The 20,785-nt window shown below is 39.1% G+C and overlaps 1 protein-coding gene across 5 annotated transcripts in view; it reads right to left on the reverse strand.

Moving 5' to 3' along the window:
* Nucleotides 1-13,699: 13,699 nt before the first annotated feature.
* Nucleotides 13,700-20,785, reverse strand: part of vti1a (vesicle transport through interaction with t-SNAREs 1A) — a 125,542-nt gene continuing 118,456 nt past the window's right edge. For all 5 annotated transcript variants that reach the window (XM_059532540.1, XM_059532541.1, XM_059532537.1 and 2 more), the window contains one exon: nt 13,700-14,637. In XM_059532540.1, coding sequence (XP_059388523.1) covers nt 14,544-14,637 — 94 coding nt within the window. In that variant the 3' untranslated portion in view covers nt 13,700-14,543. The remainder of the gene's footprint in view (nt 14,638-20,785) is intronic.

Genomic DNA, 20,785 nt, shown 5'->3' on the forward strand with positions numbered 1-20,785 from the left:
GTCGTTTATTGATGCCATTATAAAGTACAAAAAAACAATTTTTTATCAATATTTTTTTAACAAGTGCTTAGTTAAAAAAACAAGTGCTTAGTATAAGAAGATGCTAAACATTTTGATTGTTACGTATAGTACTCCCCTCCTTGAACTGCCACCTTAACGTGGTGGAGGGGTTTGAGTACCCGAATGACCCTAGGAGCTATGTTGTCCGGGGCTATATGCCCCTGGTAGGGTCTCCCAAGGCAAACAGGTCCTAGGCGACGGGTCAGACTAAGAGCGGTTCAAAACCCCTTATGAGAAGGAACAATCAAAGGACCGTGACGTCGCCCGGTATGGCGCAGCCGGGGCCCCACCCTGGAGCCAGGCCCGGGGTTGGGGCTCGTATGCGAGCGCCTGGTGGCCGGGCCTCCCCCCACGGGGTCCGGCCGGGCTCAGCCCGAAGGAGCGACGTGGGGCCGCCTTCCCGTGGGCTCACCACCTACAGGAGGGACCGTAAGGGGCCGGTGCTTAGACAATCGGGTGGCAGTCGAAGGCGGGGGCCTCGACAGCCCGATCCCTGGACACGGAAACTAGCTCTAGGGACGTGGAACGTCACCTCACTGGCGGGGAAGGAGCCAGAGATTGTGCGTGAGGTAGAGAGGTTCCGACTAGCGATAGTCGGACTCACCTCTACGCACAGCTTGGGCTCTGGTACCACACTCCTCGAGAGAGGATGGACTCTTCACCACTCTGGAGTTGCCCAAGGTGAGAGGCGGCGGGCTGGTGTGGGTTTGCTTATAGCCCCCCAGCTCAGCTGCCATGTGTTGGAGTTTACCCCGGTGAACGAGAGGGTCGCTTCCCTGCGCCTTCGGGTCGGGGATAGGTCTCTCACTGTCGTTTGTGCCTACGGGCCGAACGGCAATGCAGAGTACCCAGCCTTCTTGGAGTCTCTGGGAGGGGTGCTGGAAAGTGCTTCGACTGGGGACTCCGTCGTTTTACTGGGGGACTTCAACGCCCACGTGGGCAACGACAGTGACACCTGGAGGGGCGTGATTGGGAGGAACGGCCCCCCTGATCTGAACCCGAGCGGTGTTCAGTTATTGGACTTCTGTGCTAGTTACAGCTTGTCCATAACGAACACCATGTTCAAGCATAAGGGTGTCCATCAGTACACGTGGCACCAGGACACCCTAGGCCGTAGGTCGATGATTGACTTTGTGGTCGTTTCATCCGACCTCCGGCCGTATGTCTTGGACACTCGGGTGAAGAGAGGGGCGGAGCTGTCAACCGATCACCACCTGGTGGTGAGTTGGATCCGATGGCGGGGGAGGAAGCTGGACAGACTCGGCAGACCCAAACGTACTGTGAGGGTCTGCTGGGAACGTTTGGCCGAGTCTCCTGTCAGAGAGATCTTCAACTCCCACCTCCGGCAGAGCTTCGACTGGATCCCGAGGGAGGCTGGAGATATTGAGTCTGAGTGGACCATGTTCTCCACCTCCATTGTCGAAGCGGCCGCTCGGAGCTGTGGCCGTAAGGTTTCCGGTGCCTGTCGAGGCGGCAATCCCCGAACCCGGTGGTGGACACCGGAAGTAAGGGATGCCGTCAAGCTGAAGAAGGAGTCCTATCGGGCCTGGTTGGCTTGTGGGACTCCAGAGGCAGCTGACAGGTACCGGCAGGCCAAGCGGACTACAGCCCGGGTGGTTGTGGAGGCAAAAACTCGGGCCTGGGAGGAGTTCGGTGAGGCCATGGAGAAGGACTATCGGTCAGCCTCGAAGAGATTCTGGCAAACCGTCCGGCGCCTCAGGAGAGGGAAGCAGTGCCCTACCAACGCTGTTTACAGTAGAGGTGGGGAGCTGTTGACCTCAACTGGGGATGTCGTTGGACGGTGGAAGGAATACTTCGAGGATCTCCTCAATCCCGCTGTCACGTCTTCCATTGAGGAAGCAGAGGCTGAGGGCTCAGATGTGGACTCGTCCATAACCCAAGCTGAAGTCACCGAGGTAGTCAAGAAACTCCTCGGTGGCAAGGCACCGGGGGTGGATGAGATCCGCCCTGAGTACCTCAAGTCTCTGGATGTTGTGGGGCTGTCTTGGCTGACACGCCTCTGCAGCATCGCGTGGCAGTCGGGGACGGTGCCTCTGGGATGGCAGACCGGGGTGGTGGTCCCTCTTTTTAAGAAGGGGGACCGGAGGGTGTGTTCCAACTACAGGGGGATCACACTTCTCAGCCTCCCTGGGAAAGTCTATGCCAGGGTACTGGAGAGGAGAATCCGGCCGATAGTAGAACCTCGGATTCAGGAGGAACAGTGTGGTTTTCGTCCAGGCCGTGGAACACTGGACCAGCTCTATACCCTCTACAGGGTGCTGGAGGGTTCATGGGAGTATGCCCAACCAGTCCACATGTGCTTTGTGGATTTGGAGAAGGCATTCGACTGTGTCCCTCGCGGCGGCCTGTGGAGGGTTCTCCGGGAGTATGGGGTCCGGGGCCCTTTGATAAGGGCTATCCGGTCCCTGTACGAACGGAGCAGGAGCTTGGTTCGTATTGCCAGCTGTAAGTCAGACTTGTTCCCGGTGCGTGTTGGACTCCGGCAGGGCTGCCCTTTGTCGCCGGTTCTGTTCATGATTTTTATGGACAGAATTTCTAGGCGCAGCCAGGGGCCGGAGGGGGTCAGGTTTGGTGACAACACGATTTCGTCTCTGCTCTTTGCGGATGATGTTGTCGTGTTGGCCTCATCAGGCCAGGACCTTCAGCATGCACTGGGACGGTTTGCAGCCGAGTGTGAAGCGGCTGGGATGAGAATCAGCACCTCCAAATCCGAGGCCATGGTCCTCAGTCGGAAAAGGGTGGCTTGCCCACTTCAGGTTGGTGGAGAGTTCCTGCCTCAAGTGGAGGAGTTTAAGTATCTTGGGGTCTTGTTCACGAGTGAGGGAAGGATGGAACGGGAGATTGACAGACGGATCGGTGCAGCTTCTGCAGTAATGCGTTCGATGTACCGCTCTGTCGTGGTGAAGAACGAGCTGAGCCGCAAGGCGAAGCTCTCGATTTACCGGTCAATCTACGTTCCTACTCTCACCTATGGTCATGAGCTTTGGGTCATGACCGAAAGGACAAGATCCCGGATACAGGCGGCCGAAATGTGCTTTCTCCGCAGGGTGGCTGGGCGATCCCTCAGAGATAGGGTGAGAAGCTCAGTCACCCGGGAGGAGCTCAGAGTAGAGCCGCTGCTCCTCCACATCGAGAGGGGTCAGCTGAGGTGGCTCGGGCATCTGTTCCGGATGCCTCCTGGACGCCTTCCCGGGAAGGTGTTCCGGGCACATCCCACTGGGAGGAGACCCCGGGGGAGACCTAGGACACGCTGGAGAGACTATGTCTCCCGGCTGGCCTGGGAACGCCTCGGTGTCCCCCCAGAAGAGCTGGAGGAAGTGTCTAGGGAGAGGGAAGTCTGGGGTTCTCTGCTTAGACTGCTGCCCCCGCGACCCGGCCCCGGATAAGCGGTAGAAGATGGATGGATGGATGGACGTATAGTACTGAAAACCAAAGTAAATGTTGAATGAAATGTATTACGCAAACTTTTTTCTGTTTCTTATGTTATTGTGATTCATATAAACTATGCCATTACGCCACAAAAGAGGTCCCTTATGCTCACCAAGTCTGCATTTATTTGATTAAAACAGTAAAACCTATAATATTGTAAAATATTATTACAATTTAAATAATGGTTCCCTATTTTAAAATTTCACTTATTTCTGCGATGACAAAGCTGAATTTTCATCAGTTACTACTCCAGTGTTAAGTGTCAAATGATCCTTCAGAAATCATTGTAATATGCTTATTTGGTGCTCTTCCTATTAAACTCTGCAATTGCTGCAAATAAACAAAGTAGCTGGGGACTATTTTTAGGCACTGCGTAATATCACTGTGCCTGCTTCACCCATGGTACAGCAGCAAAGTTCCTTGATTATTACGCCGGAATGAGAGTATAGTTCCTAGCCATATCACCCTAGAAAATAGCAACTTTTTATTTTCCGTCGGTCTTAGTACATGATGTAACTACAGAAGAATCAAGTTTTAAATAGGAAAACTATAGAAACTCTTTGGTCATTTTTGAGCGAGATGCTTACGGTCTAATCAGATTCAATGATCTATGCTAAGCTAAAAATGCTACCGCCAGACTTCGAAAATGGTAAAACTCAAAATTAGCATATATATATATATATATATATATATATATATATATATATATATATATATATATATATATATATATATATATTTAAAATATTTTCAGGATTTTTAATGAATAGAAAGTTCAAAAGAAAAGCTATTATTTAAAACAGATTTATTTATTCATTAATTAGTAAGTTAAATATTTTTTTCACTTTTGATCAAATAAGTGTGTCCTTGCCAAACAAATGTATTAATTTATAAACAAGCATTAAGAATCCCAGACATATGAGCTTTAGATTAAAACCCCAAATTCTGAGATTTTAAAATGTTCTAGAAATAAATATAAAATTAAGGAAACATCCTTTAAAAAAATGACAGAATATTAACTTTGCTGCACATTTAGTCTTAAAAAAAGGATGCTTTTCATAGGGGACTAGCTGGTTAGGGAACAAATGCTATTTATTATTATTTTAATTTTTTTTTTCAATTCATAGATAAATACATTTTAATGCTAAATTAATTTTATGTTAAATAATAACATATAAACATATTTAATGAGTCTCACAACAGAAAGCAGAGTTCCATAAAGAGTTCAAACCTTCAATAAGCAAAGAAAAAACTACAATGGAAGAACTAACCTTAAACAGACACAAGATCCAGACTTCAGCTTTGACCACAGTATATGAAGATGCTCTTCATCAGTCAAAACGATGGACAGACACCCAAGAGATACACCTGATCCTTTACATGGACAGACCTACTTAACCTGAATCCAGGGACACACTCAAGGATAAACAGAGAAACACAAATGCCTTTTTTCTTCTTATGAATTGTTTGTAAAAAAAAAAAAAAAAAAAAAAAAAAAAAAAAAAGCAAGCAGAAAAGAGGAAAGTTGAACATTGTGTTTGTGGTAAAAAGCTGAAAGTCTGCTTAAATTGTTCTCCATTATTTTCGCTTTCATCTACTTCCCTTCTTCTCCTCTATTGTCATTCGACCAAGAATGTTTTTCTTGCATAAAAGCACACACTTCACTGAAAATGACCCTTATAATTCCGACTGCCAACGAAACACATTTCTCAAGTGCTCTGTCCTTCAACCAGGCATGTGAAATTTATCACAGCATTCAAAAGATGCTCGTAGAGAAATAACTCACCATCCTTGTCTCATGCTTCATCAAGTGTTTACTGTACATAACGAACCTGTGTAAAAACATTCTCTTTAAACCATATATACGTCCTCAACTCACACACATTCACCTTGATACAAATTTGATCATTGCTTTGGTTTAACATTGTATAGGCTGAAGACTGAATGCTAAACTTTTGAGATAAAGACCCGTTCTGCCAGTTCATTCTCTTTTCAGTTTGGTCTTTAAAGGTGTAAATATGTGATAACTGGGGTTGGAGAGAAATCTCTGAAAGTGTCAAGTGGTTTCACCTCATTCGTGCTCATATTTGCACGGTATGATGGGACATCTAGCTCCCTGCCTGCTGGGCTTTCTTGCTCTTTAATGGCCACATGGAGCCTGGACCTCTGCCAGAAAACAAAATGAATCAAAAACGCAGCCAACTAAATAACTTTGTTTAGAAAATTACAGCAACAGCATTTCACACATTTAGCAAATAATACACGTAATTCACGGTGGCTAGGTATTCATTACCAGGTATCTGCTATAAATAAAACGTAAGCCAGAACAGCATGGTTCTTTTGGAGAGGTGCTGCCGACTGTGAGTCTGTCAGTCATGCCTGTGAGAGGTGCCTGTAAATTCTGGGTTTGTGTTAGAAAGGGCGATTGAGCATAAAACACTCACCTAAAAGCACACAGGAATAAAACAACAATCACTCAGGTCACCAAGACAGCCTTGAATGTAGTTTGGTAAGTGGGTGGCTCCTGGAAGCTTTTGGATGGGGGCTAGAAAAGAGAACAAGCACCAGAACATACATTTCATACTCTGGATGGAAAGAAAATAAATATTAAATAAAAAAAATAAAACCTTAACTTTATGGATTAAACTAGTAATATTTTGAGAACAAATGGCAGAATTATGATAATAAACATTTCATATAGGAGAAAAAAAAAAAGTAAAAATGCAAAAATCTTTTTTCCTTGGTTCTCAAAATATCACTATAGTGTAATCCATAATGTTATGATATTTTATTTTCAATTAGGAAAAGCCCATATAGGAGAATTAGATAATATAACATTAAAATTACAAAAAACAATAATAAAAAATGTATAAAGTTGAAAGTTATGAGAAGAAAGTTCATGATAGGCTTTTCATAATAGAAAATGATGAGATTAAAGTAGTAGTATTTTCATAAAACAAAATCTAAATAACCAGATTAAAGAATAAATTTTTTTTAAAGACTATTTAAAGCATTACAATATAATACTACAGTAAATCCACTGTAAAAATATTTTATGAAGATGGTTTATAAAAAAGAAATTATGACTTCAGTCTTTCTCCTTCAAAATTTCACTTTTATTTCAATGTGTTACACTTAAAAAATGTGTATAACCAATTTTTTACTTATAAATTGCTAACAAGTTTCACAATTAATTACAAAGAAACAGCAAATAACATTGAATTAAAGGCAATTTTTAAGTAGAACGATTAAAATAGTAATTTCTTGTAAAACACTGTTTTATAAACCGTCTTCATATATATATATATATATATATATATATATAGTATATTTACTTCAGCATTATGTTGAAATACTTTAAATAGTTTTTTATTGAAAATACTACCACTTTAATTTCATAATAGTTTTATTCTAATAAAACTTTCCACTTTATTATTATTATTTTTTATTTTTATTATTATATTATATTGGGCTACAGAAAACCTTATGAATTATGAACAGGACAAATCAGAAAGGTCACCATGCAATAAGACTTTTGTCAAGCTTCCTTTTGACAACAAATGCTGCGGGATAGTCTTGCTAAAAGTCTGTCAGTTCATAGTAGGAAGCTTTTTATTTTTTTTCTCCTTGAATTGTTAGATTTTTCAAAAGACTTAATTAGAATCAAGCCATTCATCTAGTTTAAAAGGATTTTGTGCATTTAGTTGAAGCCAACATTTGGGATTCTTGAAGATCTGACAAAGTCCAACATTTAAATCACTGAATTATTTTTAGACCAATTACTGGTTTGGTCCGTTAAGAGCAAAATCCACTTTCCAAATTATCATTTATCCTCCCCCTGCTATTTCTCCCACCCCCCCCCAAAAAAAAAAAAAAAAAAAAAAAAAAAAGAAGGAGTCCTTTCAATACCACATTATGTGTTCAGGGCAGGTGTTTCAGATCATTTCCTTTTCTCTCATCCATTCCTCCTGCCCCCTACGCTGATTTGAATTTCTGCCCCGGCCTTTGGGGATCCAACGGTTTGACCATATTTTATTTATCTATTTTTGTAAAAGCTAATATTCAGCAGCTGTGATCTATAGCAGAATTACAATTTTCAGGGTCAAGAAGGATTCTGATACAGGAAAGAATGAGTACAATGCTTTTAGGTAAAAATAAGAAAAAAAAGAAGAGCAGAAAAAAAGAGAAAAGGGGTGGAAAAAAAACCACACGAGTTGTCTTTAAAAATAAATGAGAAAATCGGTAATCCCAGAGTCACTGCATGGAAAAAAGAAAATCAATACTTCTCTCAATTCACCTGGGCCATTCAAAATCCTTGAAACGAACAAAAGTTGTGAAATTTGTTGCCAATACCATACATCTTTCTCAGAGCGGCTGCCACCTTTAAAAATAAACTAGCTGCTGAGAGCGAGCGGATGAGCGTGTGTTTACACGTCAGACTACAATGTGTTTACCTGCCGCAAAAACAACAGTTTCTAATTGGGTGCAAAATCGAACAGTAGGAGCCTTCGTTCAACCTTTGTAAAATTTCCAGTTTCTGGAGCAACTGCTCTCTGTGGTCATCTTCAGGGGCAGGCGAGCACAGAAGAGAAGAGGGACATCATACAGATTTTGTAACCTTTGAACCATCCATTCAATTGACTCTGTATGCCAACCTGCAGGGACCCCCATGCATGAATCTGCCTCCATTTCCTGTCCTGGGAGAAAAACGGCAGACCAGTGCTGCCATTGGATGCACGCTCATGAATATTTAATCAATTCCCCCAGCTAAGGAGGAGGTATCGCCGAGGGGGACTGAGAGACAGACATGGGGGGGCCCACCACCGTGCCCTTTTCCAAGCGTCACGTCAAGACAATGAAACACACACACACACATACATACACAAGCCTTGGTGTTTATGGAGTACCATCACACACACACACACACAAGCTTCAACCACAGAATCCAGTGCCCCCCCCTCCTCAGTCCGGGCCATCTACATACGGATGTGCTAAGCGATGCCCGCCCCCCCCCCCCCCCCCTCAGTTCATTAGTGTGCTCTTCAGTAGCCTGTCATAGAGGATGTGCTCCATCAAAGCTGATTGACTCTCGTTTTCCAGAGAGATGTCGCAGGGTATCACCGCTCGCTCAGATCTCCTGCTATGGGGAACATGAATGGCAGGCTGCCTTTTGAAGACAGTGATTTTCCACTGATGCCTCCCAGTTGGAAATTTAGAATCTTGTCTGGTAAGACACCATATGCAAAGCAAGTCATGCCATGCAACCCAACAGTCAGGCCATGGCATCCTTCACAGAACTCATCTCTTTCTCCACTTCCTGCATAAGACTCTCATAGTCCAGCTGAAACATCCCCATAATGTAAATCAACTTTACATTAAAAATACCAAATGAACAGTAACTACACATCTACTATAATCAACTACTATAGTACTGATCTAAAGTCAGCTATTATAAAGCAATAATCTATCTATCCATCCATCTCAGTTCATTTTCATCAATACAGACCTATATGAATTATCCATCTCTTCATATAGACATTTAATGTTCATCTATTGTAAAATAAATGTATAATTAATTAAACATGTACACACAGACACTTGTATTTATGCAGTTAGTTCGTATATAAAAATCTATCTTATACTATATCTGAATGATTTATGTATAGGTATATAGATATCTATACAGATATTTATATGTTTGTTCCCAATATATACTGTCCATGCTTCCAACTGAGTGACTACTACTATATAGAAATATCAACATACTATAAATGAATTACATTATATACATACACTAAATATATACATACATCTATTCCTGTTTCTTTATCAGTATATGTGTAGAAACTTCTGTACAAGGAACCTTACAAGTGAGAGTAGGTCAGTGTAGCAGAACTGGAGGGTGGAGGTGAACAGTGTTTCGATTATGTGATATAGGTCAGGCCTGCTTCTTTGTTCAGCGTGTAACTTCTGCCTTCGCACACAACAGCAAAGAGGAGACAAAGGGAAAGAGTGAGTAGCACGAGGCTGTAAAGTAAAATGTACTGTGCTTAAACTCCATTCTTCTGTTCCACAAGGATCCCTTAAGATATCGGCCTGTGAACTTGGCTCAAAAAAACAACATGTGAAGCAAAGTGTTGAAAACGACATGTCTAATGAGAGCAAGGACACCAGCATGGGTGAAATACAATACTGCTTTAATGACAGTGTTGAACTTAGACAAGCTTTTAGAGTATCTACAGAAAACACTATTCATAAAAGTAATCACCAGTTGAACAAACATAAGATTATTCTGATCATTACTGGGTCTCTGGCCTGGAGCAAACAGCCACATGTAAAGTCACACCCACTGACACACAATAGTCCACAGTGCAAACACAGTATCAGATCCGTGGTTCCAACTGATGGGTATTCACTCACATAATGGGACACGCCAGAAGAAAACATAATTGATGGATGTCATGTCACATCAACTGCATTCATTATTCACAGGAGAATGAGGATATTGTCGTGTGCATTTGTGCAACACATTTGTACAATTGCACACAGTAATCAAGATAATAAATTAAAATAATTATCAAAAGGAAACCTATTATACCATTGTGGTTAACAAGAGAAGCCACAGATCTCCCTACACTAACTTCAATCTAACTCACACACACACACACAAACACAGAACCATCTGTATTATCTACAGCATAGGGTGAAATATTATCCCTGTGTGTGTGAACGAGTAAAAATAAGAGAGATGCACAGTTTACAATGAAAAAGCACAGTCAATGAACACTGACGCTCATTTCATGCAGGCTACTAATGTGACATCAATCTGAGTGACAATTTAAGGGCACTAAAATTCAAGAGAGAAATTCCACCCAACTTTGAGTTGTTAAATGATTAAAATGATTTTCCAATTAAATCTTCTTTAATGCTTTTCTAACATACAAAATCAAACAGTGGAACTGGAACCTAGTAAAGACTTACTACCAAAAAATAAATAAATAAATAAAAATTATGATGCTAAAATGATAAACTAGCTAGCTAGATGTCAGTAAATCATGAGCAAGCGCCCATCTCTGCCGTGACCGCAGTGGGTCTTGCCTGCCTCTTTGTAGCCTGTTCTGTGATAGGAGCTAATCAGAGTCTCTTTCTCACTAAAGGCCTGCTAGCCGAAGTCACTTAGCAGGGTTAACGTCAGGCATAATGAAATATTAAAGTGTGTCTGTAACTGCCACTATTGTTGCCCCTCGGAATAAGATACAACCCATTTTTGACAAGTTTTCATCCTCCTCACATAGAAGACACTACACGCAAACCAAATCAGCTACAGAGAAGAGGGTAATGAATAATCTATTTCATATTCCAAAGGCACCCGCTGCTAAGAGAGAGAGAGAAAGGAGGGAAGGAGACAGGGAGGCATAGAGGGTGAAAAAGAAGGATAAAAAGAAAGGAAGAGCAAAAAAGAAAAGAAAAAAATGAAGAGAGAAAATAGATGCAGCTGATGATTCCACCAGCCTGCCGAAGGTGTCACGTGACACACCTAATGTTTAAATAATAAAAAAGGGGATATAAACAAATCATTAGCCCCCCCAATGGTTGTTTAATGCAATTTCTTAATGAACATAATAGCCACAACTAAAAAAGAAAGAAAATAAAAACATCTAAATGGGCCCCAACTTATCGTCAGTACTCAATTATTTCCTTGTCAAGTTGTTATGATTTAATGAGCCCCAGTGGGACTGACGGCTGTCAGTCAGCTCTGACTTTTTGACACCATTACAACTTCAAATAGAGCCGCAGCCACGCTGCTTTTCCACCAGCCACACACTGCTGAGAGGATCTGACAGGCCTGAGTAGAGAGAAAGAGAGAGAGAGAGTGAGAGACAGATAACGCGCGCACACACACACAGAGACAGACTGAGCCAGCAAAACACACCGACACACATCCAAGTCATTACACGCACAGCCGACTGATGTCTCGCAAACACACGTGCAGGTGCGGGAATAGAACGCGCTTGCTCGTCCCCCGCACACAAAATAAGGACAAACAAATCTCATTGCTATCGTACTTAAATGCACACGCTCTTTCTCTCCACCGTTTGATGCAAAACCCAATCACAGAGGTTATTATCTGATGAGGTTTGTTAAACTGGCAGGATTCAGCTCCCCCTCATCCTTTCTCTTGCTTCCTCAACTTAATGATAACTCGCAATAGGTTGGCCCCACATGGGACACACGGAGATGCAGTATTTTGTTGGCCATTAATTTGGCGCTTTGAAGCTGTAGCTGTGAAGCAGAGGCAGAGAAAACCCCCCACCAGGCTGCTTCCAAAATAAGACAATCCACCCGGCCTGAAACAGAATATCAAATGCTGTCTGTCTGTCTGTCCGTCCATCCGTCCGTCAGGCACCTCGACCGGCCGAGGTGTGCGCATGCGTCCCGTGTGGAAGGGGTGTTGAGCGTAGGGTGTTGGGAAGAGAAGCGGTGGTGTGCTAATCAGCAGTGTGTTCCAAAACCTAGTGAGTCACCTACGTAAGCAGCATATACAGTAGGCACACTCTCTATATGTGAAGACTGAGGGGCCTAATAATAAGCTATCTTCAAGATTCCTTCAATTGAATAAATTTTAAAACAACATTGCATATATACTTCTATGAAAAAAAAAGAAATTGCAGGATGCACTGTGCCAACTCTGTATGAAAAAAGCTAGAAAAATGTATGCTTATTATAATACTGTGTAATTAGTTTAGCAACATGCTAATAGCTAACTCGATTCACTAGCATGGCTTGATTATCAGCCTTTATGCTTGACACATTGCCATTAGCTTAGCAACATGCTTATAATGAAATGGCAAACAAAATGAAATGTTTATGGTAAATATAACTGAATCACTAAAATCAATTATTTGACTGTTTAAAACATTGTTAGCTTAGCCACACATTAGCAGTTTACCTTTATATGTAAAAGAAAAACATCCAAGATGACAAATAAAATAAAACATTGATTATAAATATAACTGATTTGCTAACACTAAATATTATTTACCTTCATGCAGAAAGGGATAGTTCACCCAAAAATGAAAATTCTGTCATTATTTACTCACCCTCATGTCTTTTTAAACCCTTAAAACATTCATCTTTGGAACACAAATTAAGATGTTTTTGGTGAAATCCGAGAGCTTTTTCACTCTGCATATAGAGCAAAGCAACTGAAACTTTCAAGGCCTAGAAAGGTAGTAAGGACATCGTTAAAACAGTCCATGTGTCATCAGTGGTTCAATCTTAATTTTATGAAGCTACGAGCGATCTTTTTGTGAACAAAGAGAACAAAAATATTGACTTTATTCAACAATATCTTCTTTTTTGTGTCTTCACCTTTTTGGATCTTGATCATGGTAGTTGTGTTGCGGTCTATACAGAGTCAGAAAGCTCTCGGATTGCATCGAAAATATCTTAATTTGTGTTCCCAAAAATGAATGAAGGTTTCATGGGTTTTGAGTAATTAATTACAGCATTTTTTTAACATTTGGGTTAACTATCCCTTTAACACACTGCTATTTTTACACTGCTACCACTTCTTTTTAATCCGATTGTGTAGTTGGTTTCCTGTGTGTTCAAGTTTGCTGACTATACAGCAGGGAGAGGCAACTCTAGTCCTGGAGGGCCACTATCCTGCAGAGTTTAGTTTCAGCCCTCATAAAAACTCACCTGCCTGTATCTATCTAGTAATCCCGAAAAAACTGATTGCCTTGTTCAGGTGTGTTTAATTAGGGTTGGAGCTAAACTCTGCAGGATAGTGGCCCTCCAGGACCGGAGTTGCCTATCCCTGCTATAGAGGGTTCTGAATCAGTCATTTACAAGGTTTAATTTCAGCTGTCTTACATGCCAACTGCCTACATATGCATTAGATAGCAAAACAACTCACTGGGTTTTGGAATTGAGCAAAAGTGCATGGCAACAAACACATAAATATATAAAAAAAACACAAAGGATTCCTAACATAAAAATCAGATAAACTAACAGAAATTAATTGTACTATTAGTACATTAGTCATTGCTACCTTCTCTCTTATAGACTAATACTCAAACACCAGGTGAAAGCCTGGAGCAGACTCACAAATTTTGTTTATATCCATATTGAAGCTTGCTAGTTGGTCCCCCTATAGGAACAATAAAGCACATTTGCAACAGCATTGTACAGTAGAGACAATTGATATCATTTTAATGTCAAGTAATAATGGCTAAAACAAATTCCAGATAAATCGAAAGAAAGTTACAGCAAAAAAATTAAACATAATAATACATCACAATTCATCTGAAACGACAAATAAATACAAGAAACATTTCTTATTAGTACGACTGACTACAGTTACTATCATGCTGTCAGATTTGATTAGTAAAGGTAAAAGTGGACATGGATGTTTTCTTGTTCAAAGCAGTCCTGCTGGTTTAACTAAACACATGCAAGGTCTTTGCTGACCTTAGAGGAACAGCATGAGAAGCTACTAATCCTGGATGAAGGGGGACTGAGAGACGGGCGCGTGACCTTTGGGCTGTGTGTAGTGTGTGATTCTGCACCATGTGCTAAATGGTACTGCACCGTGGGCCTTGCCTTGTGTACAGCTCACACACACACACATACACCTGATGGATGGGATTTTACTACTGGCTTTAGAGAAAAAGAAAACTAAACATTAAACTGCAGGTTATGACATACGTTGATGTTCGTCTTCACGTTCTTCATCCAACTGATGTTCTCATCATTGTCCTCTTGTCCACACATCCGTGTTGGGTTTGTCTAGGGGTCAGTAAGTTTTAAAAGTAATAGACGCAGCATAAATATAAGGGGAGAGAGGGTGAGAACGGTCCCGCTCCGCTCGAGAGCAGCGAGGAGAGGCCCCCTGTCACTGCCCACCAGGAATGATTCATGTGAACAATTTGTCCTAATTACTCCAGCCCAACACTTTTGTCACTATTAATCTTACACACACGCTTGTACACACTCACACATGCACGCATAGGGCCAGTCAGTGGAGATCAGTGCCCTCGCAAATTAAAATAGATGGCCAAGACGATGGTGAGGAGGAGGATGGCACCCAGGATGAAGACCAGGACACGATTCTGAATGATCCTGTGGGTGAGGAGAGGGACAGGTGGAGAAAAGAGAAGACAAGAGAAAGAGATTTCGTTTTAAGTACATTAATTGGACAATAGTAAAAACTATCGAATTAACATATTCACACAAAATAGGCATGCATGTGATCGAGTACATACCCTGCACCAAAAAATTTATTTTTCCTGACTCAACTTGATAAACACATTTCACTTCAGTCAGATCTGTCTTTTAAAAAAATAAAATAAAAATAACAAACAGGCTTTCGTGCAAAACATGTCACACGGTGTGACAACTTTGCCTTTTTCCTCTCCATCTGTCTACAGACACGCTTAAAGCATTTACTTTTCTCTGAAAAGCAAAAAGTGTGGCTTGTGGCATTCCTCCAGCTAATAAATTTTACATCTTTACTGATGGAATTCTCCATAAAACCCACTTTCCTACTGTCACATGACCAAACCAAAAAGGCAATTTGTGCCTACAGTACTTAAAAGATTCATTCAGTCATTCCCTAAATTCTACACACCAACTGTATTTTATTTTACTATATGTTATGGTGAATAATTGTGATTTCAGCAAAAAGTTTACTATATATTGGCTCGGAATTTTCATATTGGACAGTATTTGAAATCTTATTGTGGACATTTATTTCTTCCTGAGGTCTACACATTAACAGATATGCATATTACATATAGTAAGTCTCTTGTCCTCAGCAAAGCTTAAATAACTTTTCTATATTAATATAGTTTTAAAATGAAATGTATTACTGTGATGGCAAAGCTGAATTTACTCCCATCTTCTGCATCGCATGATCCTTCAGAAATCATTCTAATATGCTGATTTGGTGGTATTTCTTATTATTATTAATGTAAAAAAAAGTTGTGCTGCTTAATATGTTTGTGTTTTTTCAGGTTTGTGCCAAATATATTTTATAAATGTCGATAAAAAACTTTCATAATGCAATTCCATTAACTGATGTTATGCGACTAAAACGCAAATTTTTCCTCTCGCGATAAGTCATGGCGACGGATTTTGGTAGGTTTACATATATCACAGCAACTGCACTCAAAAACTCTTTGCTGATATATGTGAGTTTTTCTAAATGTATGTTTTCATTAGGTATATTTTCAATTCGCAATTTAAATTTCCGCAATTTGAAGGGTAATGGAAATGCAGCTAAAGTAATTCTGTTCGTCTCAACAGAAAAGTACCAAAAGTAGCCAAACAAACTGTTCGAAAAGTGGCAAAGTAGTACAAAGTTGTACAGTGAGGCCAGGAGTTGTAGGGTTGAGACCCTGGGATGATCTCTCGGGGCGAGTTTCTGTCTCCTGTGCAATTCCTGATAAATGACAGAATTATCCCATGTGTTGACGTGGAGAGAGCAGGACCACTGTCCACTCCTATAAGCAGGAGATAAATAATTCACACACACCCATTCATCACCACTGCAGCCGAGCAGCACTCCGCCGCATCCTGCACACACATCTATGCATATAGAGATGCAATGTGAAGATAGCAAAATGGAATTACAATACACACCTCAATGCTGCTGCTCAAAACTGACAAGTATTCATGCTCTGAGATGTTCATTTTGTTAAGATAAGCTATCAGAGGCTTTTCCACTGCATTGACAAAAGGTGTGTTCTGATTGGACGCTGGGCTGGCATAATTCATAATTGGGAGTGCATGCTTGGAGAAAGACATTCATCAGAGCATGTTTAGCAAGGCCAGATCTCCCACGTCTCTTTAAGTAACATTACTTACACTGGCCACACACACACACATAAACAAACTCCAAACAAGAGGACAGACTGTTCATGATGTTCAGAGATGTGCTGGTGCCCAAAGGGACAGGAAACAGCTGTGGGAGAGGGACGAATGGGAATTCTTGGGTCTGTATAAAGAATGTGTGTTACAGGATGGTACGACTGATTCTGTGCTCAACACTACTGGAGGTAAATTATGTCAAGATCATGTGAACCTTACGGTTTTGCCACTTACTGTCAATCAATATTGAGATAAAGTACAGCACTCTTCACAAGGGTCACTAAGATTTAAAAAAAAAAAATAATTTAAAGCTTTCTTTCTGCAAGGACGTATTACATTGACCTAAAGTGGCAGTAAAGACATTTATAATGTTGCAAAAGATTGCCATTTCAAATGAATGCTGTTCTTTTGAATATTCTATTCATCAAAGAACCCTGAAGAAAAATAAGTATCAGTTTTTACTGTATTTTTTTATCAAACACATGCAGCCTTGGTGAGCATAAGAAACTTCTTTCAAAAACATTACAAAAAAATTCAACAATGGTGAAGCTGACTCACTATCTCGTGATCTCACTGCACTTGATTATAAAAGAGATTCTAAATTTTAATTGGCTACTACATTAATGCTCTAATGTTTTTTATTAATTAATTTAACTTTTGATGAACATTAATATTGTTGCAATGAAAGCATTTAGCAATTGAAGCTCTCACAGTGATTTTACCATGGTAAAACGTTTTTTTTGTAACTTTCTTAAGGTATGTTAACACAACCTCTTGAGGCATAGTGCTTTATTCTGTACAGATTTACAAGAAAAAAAAAATTGAAAAAAAAACTTTTAACTCATAAATCAACTTCGACTAAACCTTAATTTTCTGACCAAAGGCTCAGCTGTAGATTTTTGACTGAAGTGAAAGATATTAAAAACAGTGTGTGTGTGTGTGTGTGTGTGTGTGTGTTGGTGAGTGGTTCAGGGGCCAGGCTGAGCTGTTAGCAGTAATGTAGATTAATCTGCCTTTGGTGAGGCTGCACTGACAGGCCCTTGAGGGTGGGCGGAGAGGCCCCGGGCAGCCCCGCATCCAGACACAGAGGGAGAGCAAGAGTGAGTGAGTGGCCCCGTCATCACAGAGACGGGGGCCATGCTTCGCTCACTTCAACAGCCCAGTCTTACACTCTAAAAAACACACTGGAAAGTGCATGAATCTTTTCACAGAGATTCGTTATAATTTGAGGAACACATTTTTCATGCTGTCGTGTGTGAGAGCTCATATAGTCATTGATGCAAGGGAACTTTTGTCTGTAAACTTTAAAATCTTCCCCTGTGGCAGTCCCTTTCAACCACAACTAAAAATAACCACGAATGAATCTCAAAGAACAGAAGTACTAGAACTATTTGTACCACTTTTTAACCTCTCTCAGAACCAGCCTGCATTTTAACTCACTTGAAAACCAAATGATGATGCAACCGACTGTTACTAAATAATCTGTCCACAAACAAACAAGCCACAATACAATTGCAAGTAATACAATTCATAGTATTCTGATTACATGTATGATATCTGTAAATTATATAATTAATAATATAATAGAAATCCTTTTTTAAATAATATACAAATAGAAATAATATAATTTATTGAATATATTAAAATACATTATAATAACCTTAAAATAGAAATAATATTTTAATAAGAATAATAATTATATTAAAATTAGAGATGCTTTAACAGTAGTGTATATAAAACAAATATATAAAAATACTTTAGAATAAAAATAGTATGTTTTTTCTTTTAATTATTTTACTGTATTATATAAAAAATAAAAAAATGAATACATATATATATACATACATAAAATAATATAAAAATAGTATGTTTTTTCTTTTAATTATTTTACTGTATTATATAAAAAAAAAAAATGAATACATATATATATATATACATACATAAAATAATATAAAAATAGTATGTTTTTTCTTTTAATTATTTTACTGTATTATATAAAAAATAAAAAAATGAATACATATATATATACATACATAAAATAATATAAAAATAGTATGTTTTTTCTTTTAATTATTTTACTGTATTATATAAAAAATAAAAAATGAATACATATATATATACATACATAAAATAATATAAAAATAGAATGTTTTTTCTTTTAATTATTTTACTGTATTATATTAAAAAAAAATGAATACATATATATACATACATAAAATAATATAAAAATAGTATGTTTTTTCTTTTAATTATTTTACTGTATTATATAAAAAATAAAAAAATGAATACATATATATATGTATATATATATATATACATACATACATATACATACATACATACATATATATATATATATATATATATATATATATATATATATATATACACATATATTTCTTTACAGTTCAAATGACATATTTTGTTATTCTGAAAGCTGTACTTGACCCCCGTCTCTGAAATTTCAGGATTTTTTTTACATTTTTAATTTAATTTTTTTTTTTTTTTTTACCTCAGATCTTCCTTTTCTTTGGTGGATACACCTGGACTATATTGGGAACTGCAACACCCTGTTTGTGGAAAAAGGGGTATTGGATAGTTCTGTAGCTAATCTATGGCTCCTCCACCTCCAGTCTCACCTGGATTGAATTACATTAATATAAAGGGAGGACAGAGACTGAGACAGCAAGAGCAGGAGAAGGGCTGCATCTGATGCCTGTCCGATGGTGGTTCTATCCCATGCTGAACCATGTCCAGACAGAACAGAGCAGGACCCATCAAACCGCATCCATCTTCTCTGTCAAACACATGACAGAGGCTGGAAGAGACCAGTTCATGCTGTCACAGCTCATAGCTCAGGGTAAACCTTCTCTTACATGCTCGCCTTTTCTCTCTCTTAGCTTAGGATGAAAAAAAAACTGAGGTTCAAAAATGCACATGTAAAATCAAAAAAAGAAAGTTTGCTTCAATGTAGCGTATGAGTAAAAATCAAAACATTAAAACTTCATACAACAACAGACACATATTCCTGCTCAACTAATATGAAATATTAAACACCTCAAGAATTCACACTTTTTAAAGGTTTGTTAGCATAATAGAAATGTATCATATCTAGCTGGGCCAGAGGTAAGAGTAAGATTCCACGCAGAAATATTCACGTTAAATTCCCACGATGGAATAAATTAATTTATGATTTTATTAATGAACCAAACGTTAACTCTGCTAGATCACATTTGGTTTAGTTTTAGTAAGTGATTTTACTGACTTGATTCAATTGACCTCAAAACTACAACTGCAACATAATATTAATATTACACTGGGCCTATAGTAATTTATTTCTATTAGTAAATGACTAATTAGTTTTGTGTCAGTAATTTTGTAAATAATTTTGAAAGAAGTGTCTGATGCTCACTCATTTTTTGATCAACAATAAAAACAGTACACACACACACACACACACACACACACAATACTACACAAACCTATTACAATAATAATAAGAAAAAGTTTAAGCATTATTACCATAATTATATACCAGTCTTCAGTGTCACATGATCCTTCAGAAATCATTCTAATATGCTGATTTGCTGCTCAAGAAACATTTCTTTATTTTGACTGCTCTGATGCTTGTTTTGTAACATCATTAAATTCTTTACTAAGGTGTTTGATCAATTAAATGCTTTCTTGCTTATCAAAATATCTTACTGACCCCAAACCTTTAAACAATACTATATTTACAACTTTACATTTATCACGAGAAGACAATGATACACTGCATCTGTCCCATTCTCAAAACTTTTGGAAAGAAAATCAGTTTAAAATAAATTTGGATAAAGTGCACAAAAAAAAAATCATGTTATGTCAGCAGGACTTCACAGCAGTTCAGTCAGTGTACTGTTTGAGTAAATTAATTACTCTGGGATATTGGTTTGTTTTAACTCAGAGTGAGTCTCAGCCACATTAAAAAAGTTAACAGCTTAAGTCATTTGTGGATTAATGGTAATTGGTGACGCAAACCGTTTAAAACGATTCAGTTCGATTTGGTGAACTGGTTCAAGAAGATCCGGTTACATTAAGTTATTCATTCGCGAACCGGATATCACTACACTTGAACGCGCTCACAACAGATCCGGAAAAGAAGACAATCCTGAATAAAGTCGTCGTTTTTGTTATTTTTGGACCAAAATTATTTTCGATGCTTCAACAAATTCTAACTGACCCTCTGATGTCACATGGACTACTCTGAAGATGTTTTTATTACCTTTCTGGACATGGACAGTATACCGTACACACAGTTTCAATGGAGGGACTGAGAGCTCTCGGATTAAATATAAAATATCTTAAACCGTGTTCCGAAGATGAACAGGTTTGGAACGGCATGAGGGTGAGTCATTTATGA

The sequence above is a fragment of the Carassius carassius genome, chromosome 40 (assembly GCF_963082965.1).
Source record: "Carassius carassius chromosome 40, fCarCar2.1, whole genome shotgun sequence".
NCBI classification, from domain to species: Eukaryota; Metazoa; Chordata; class Actinopteri; order Cypriniformes; family Cyprinidae; genus Carassius; species Carassius carassius.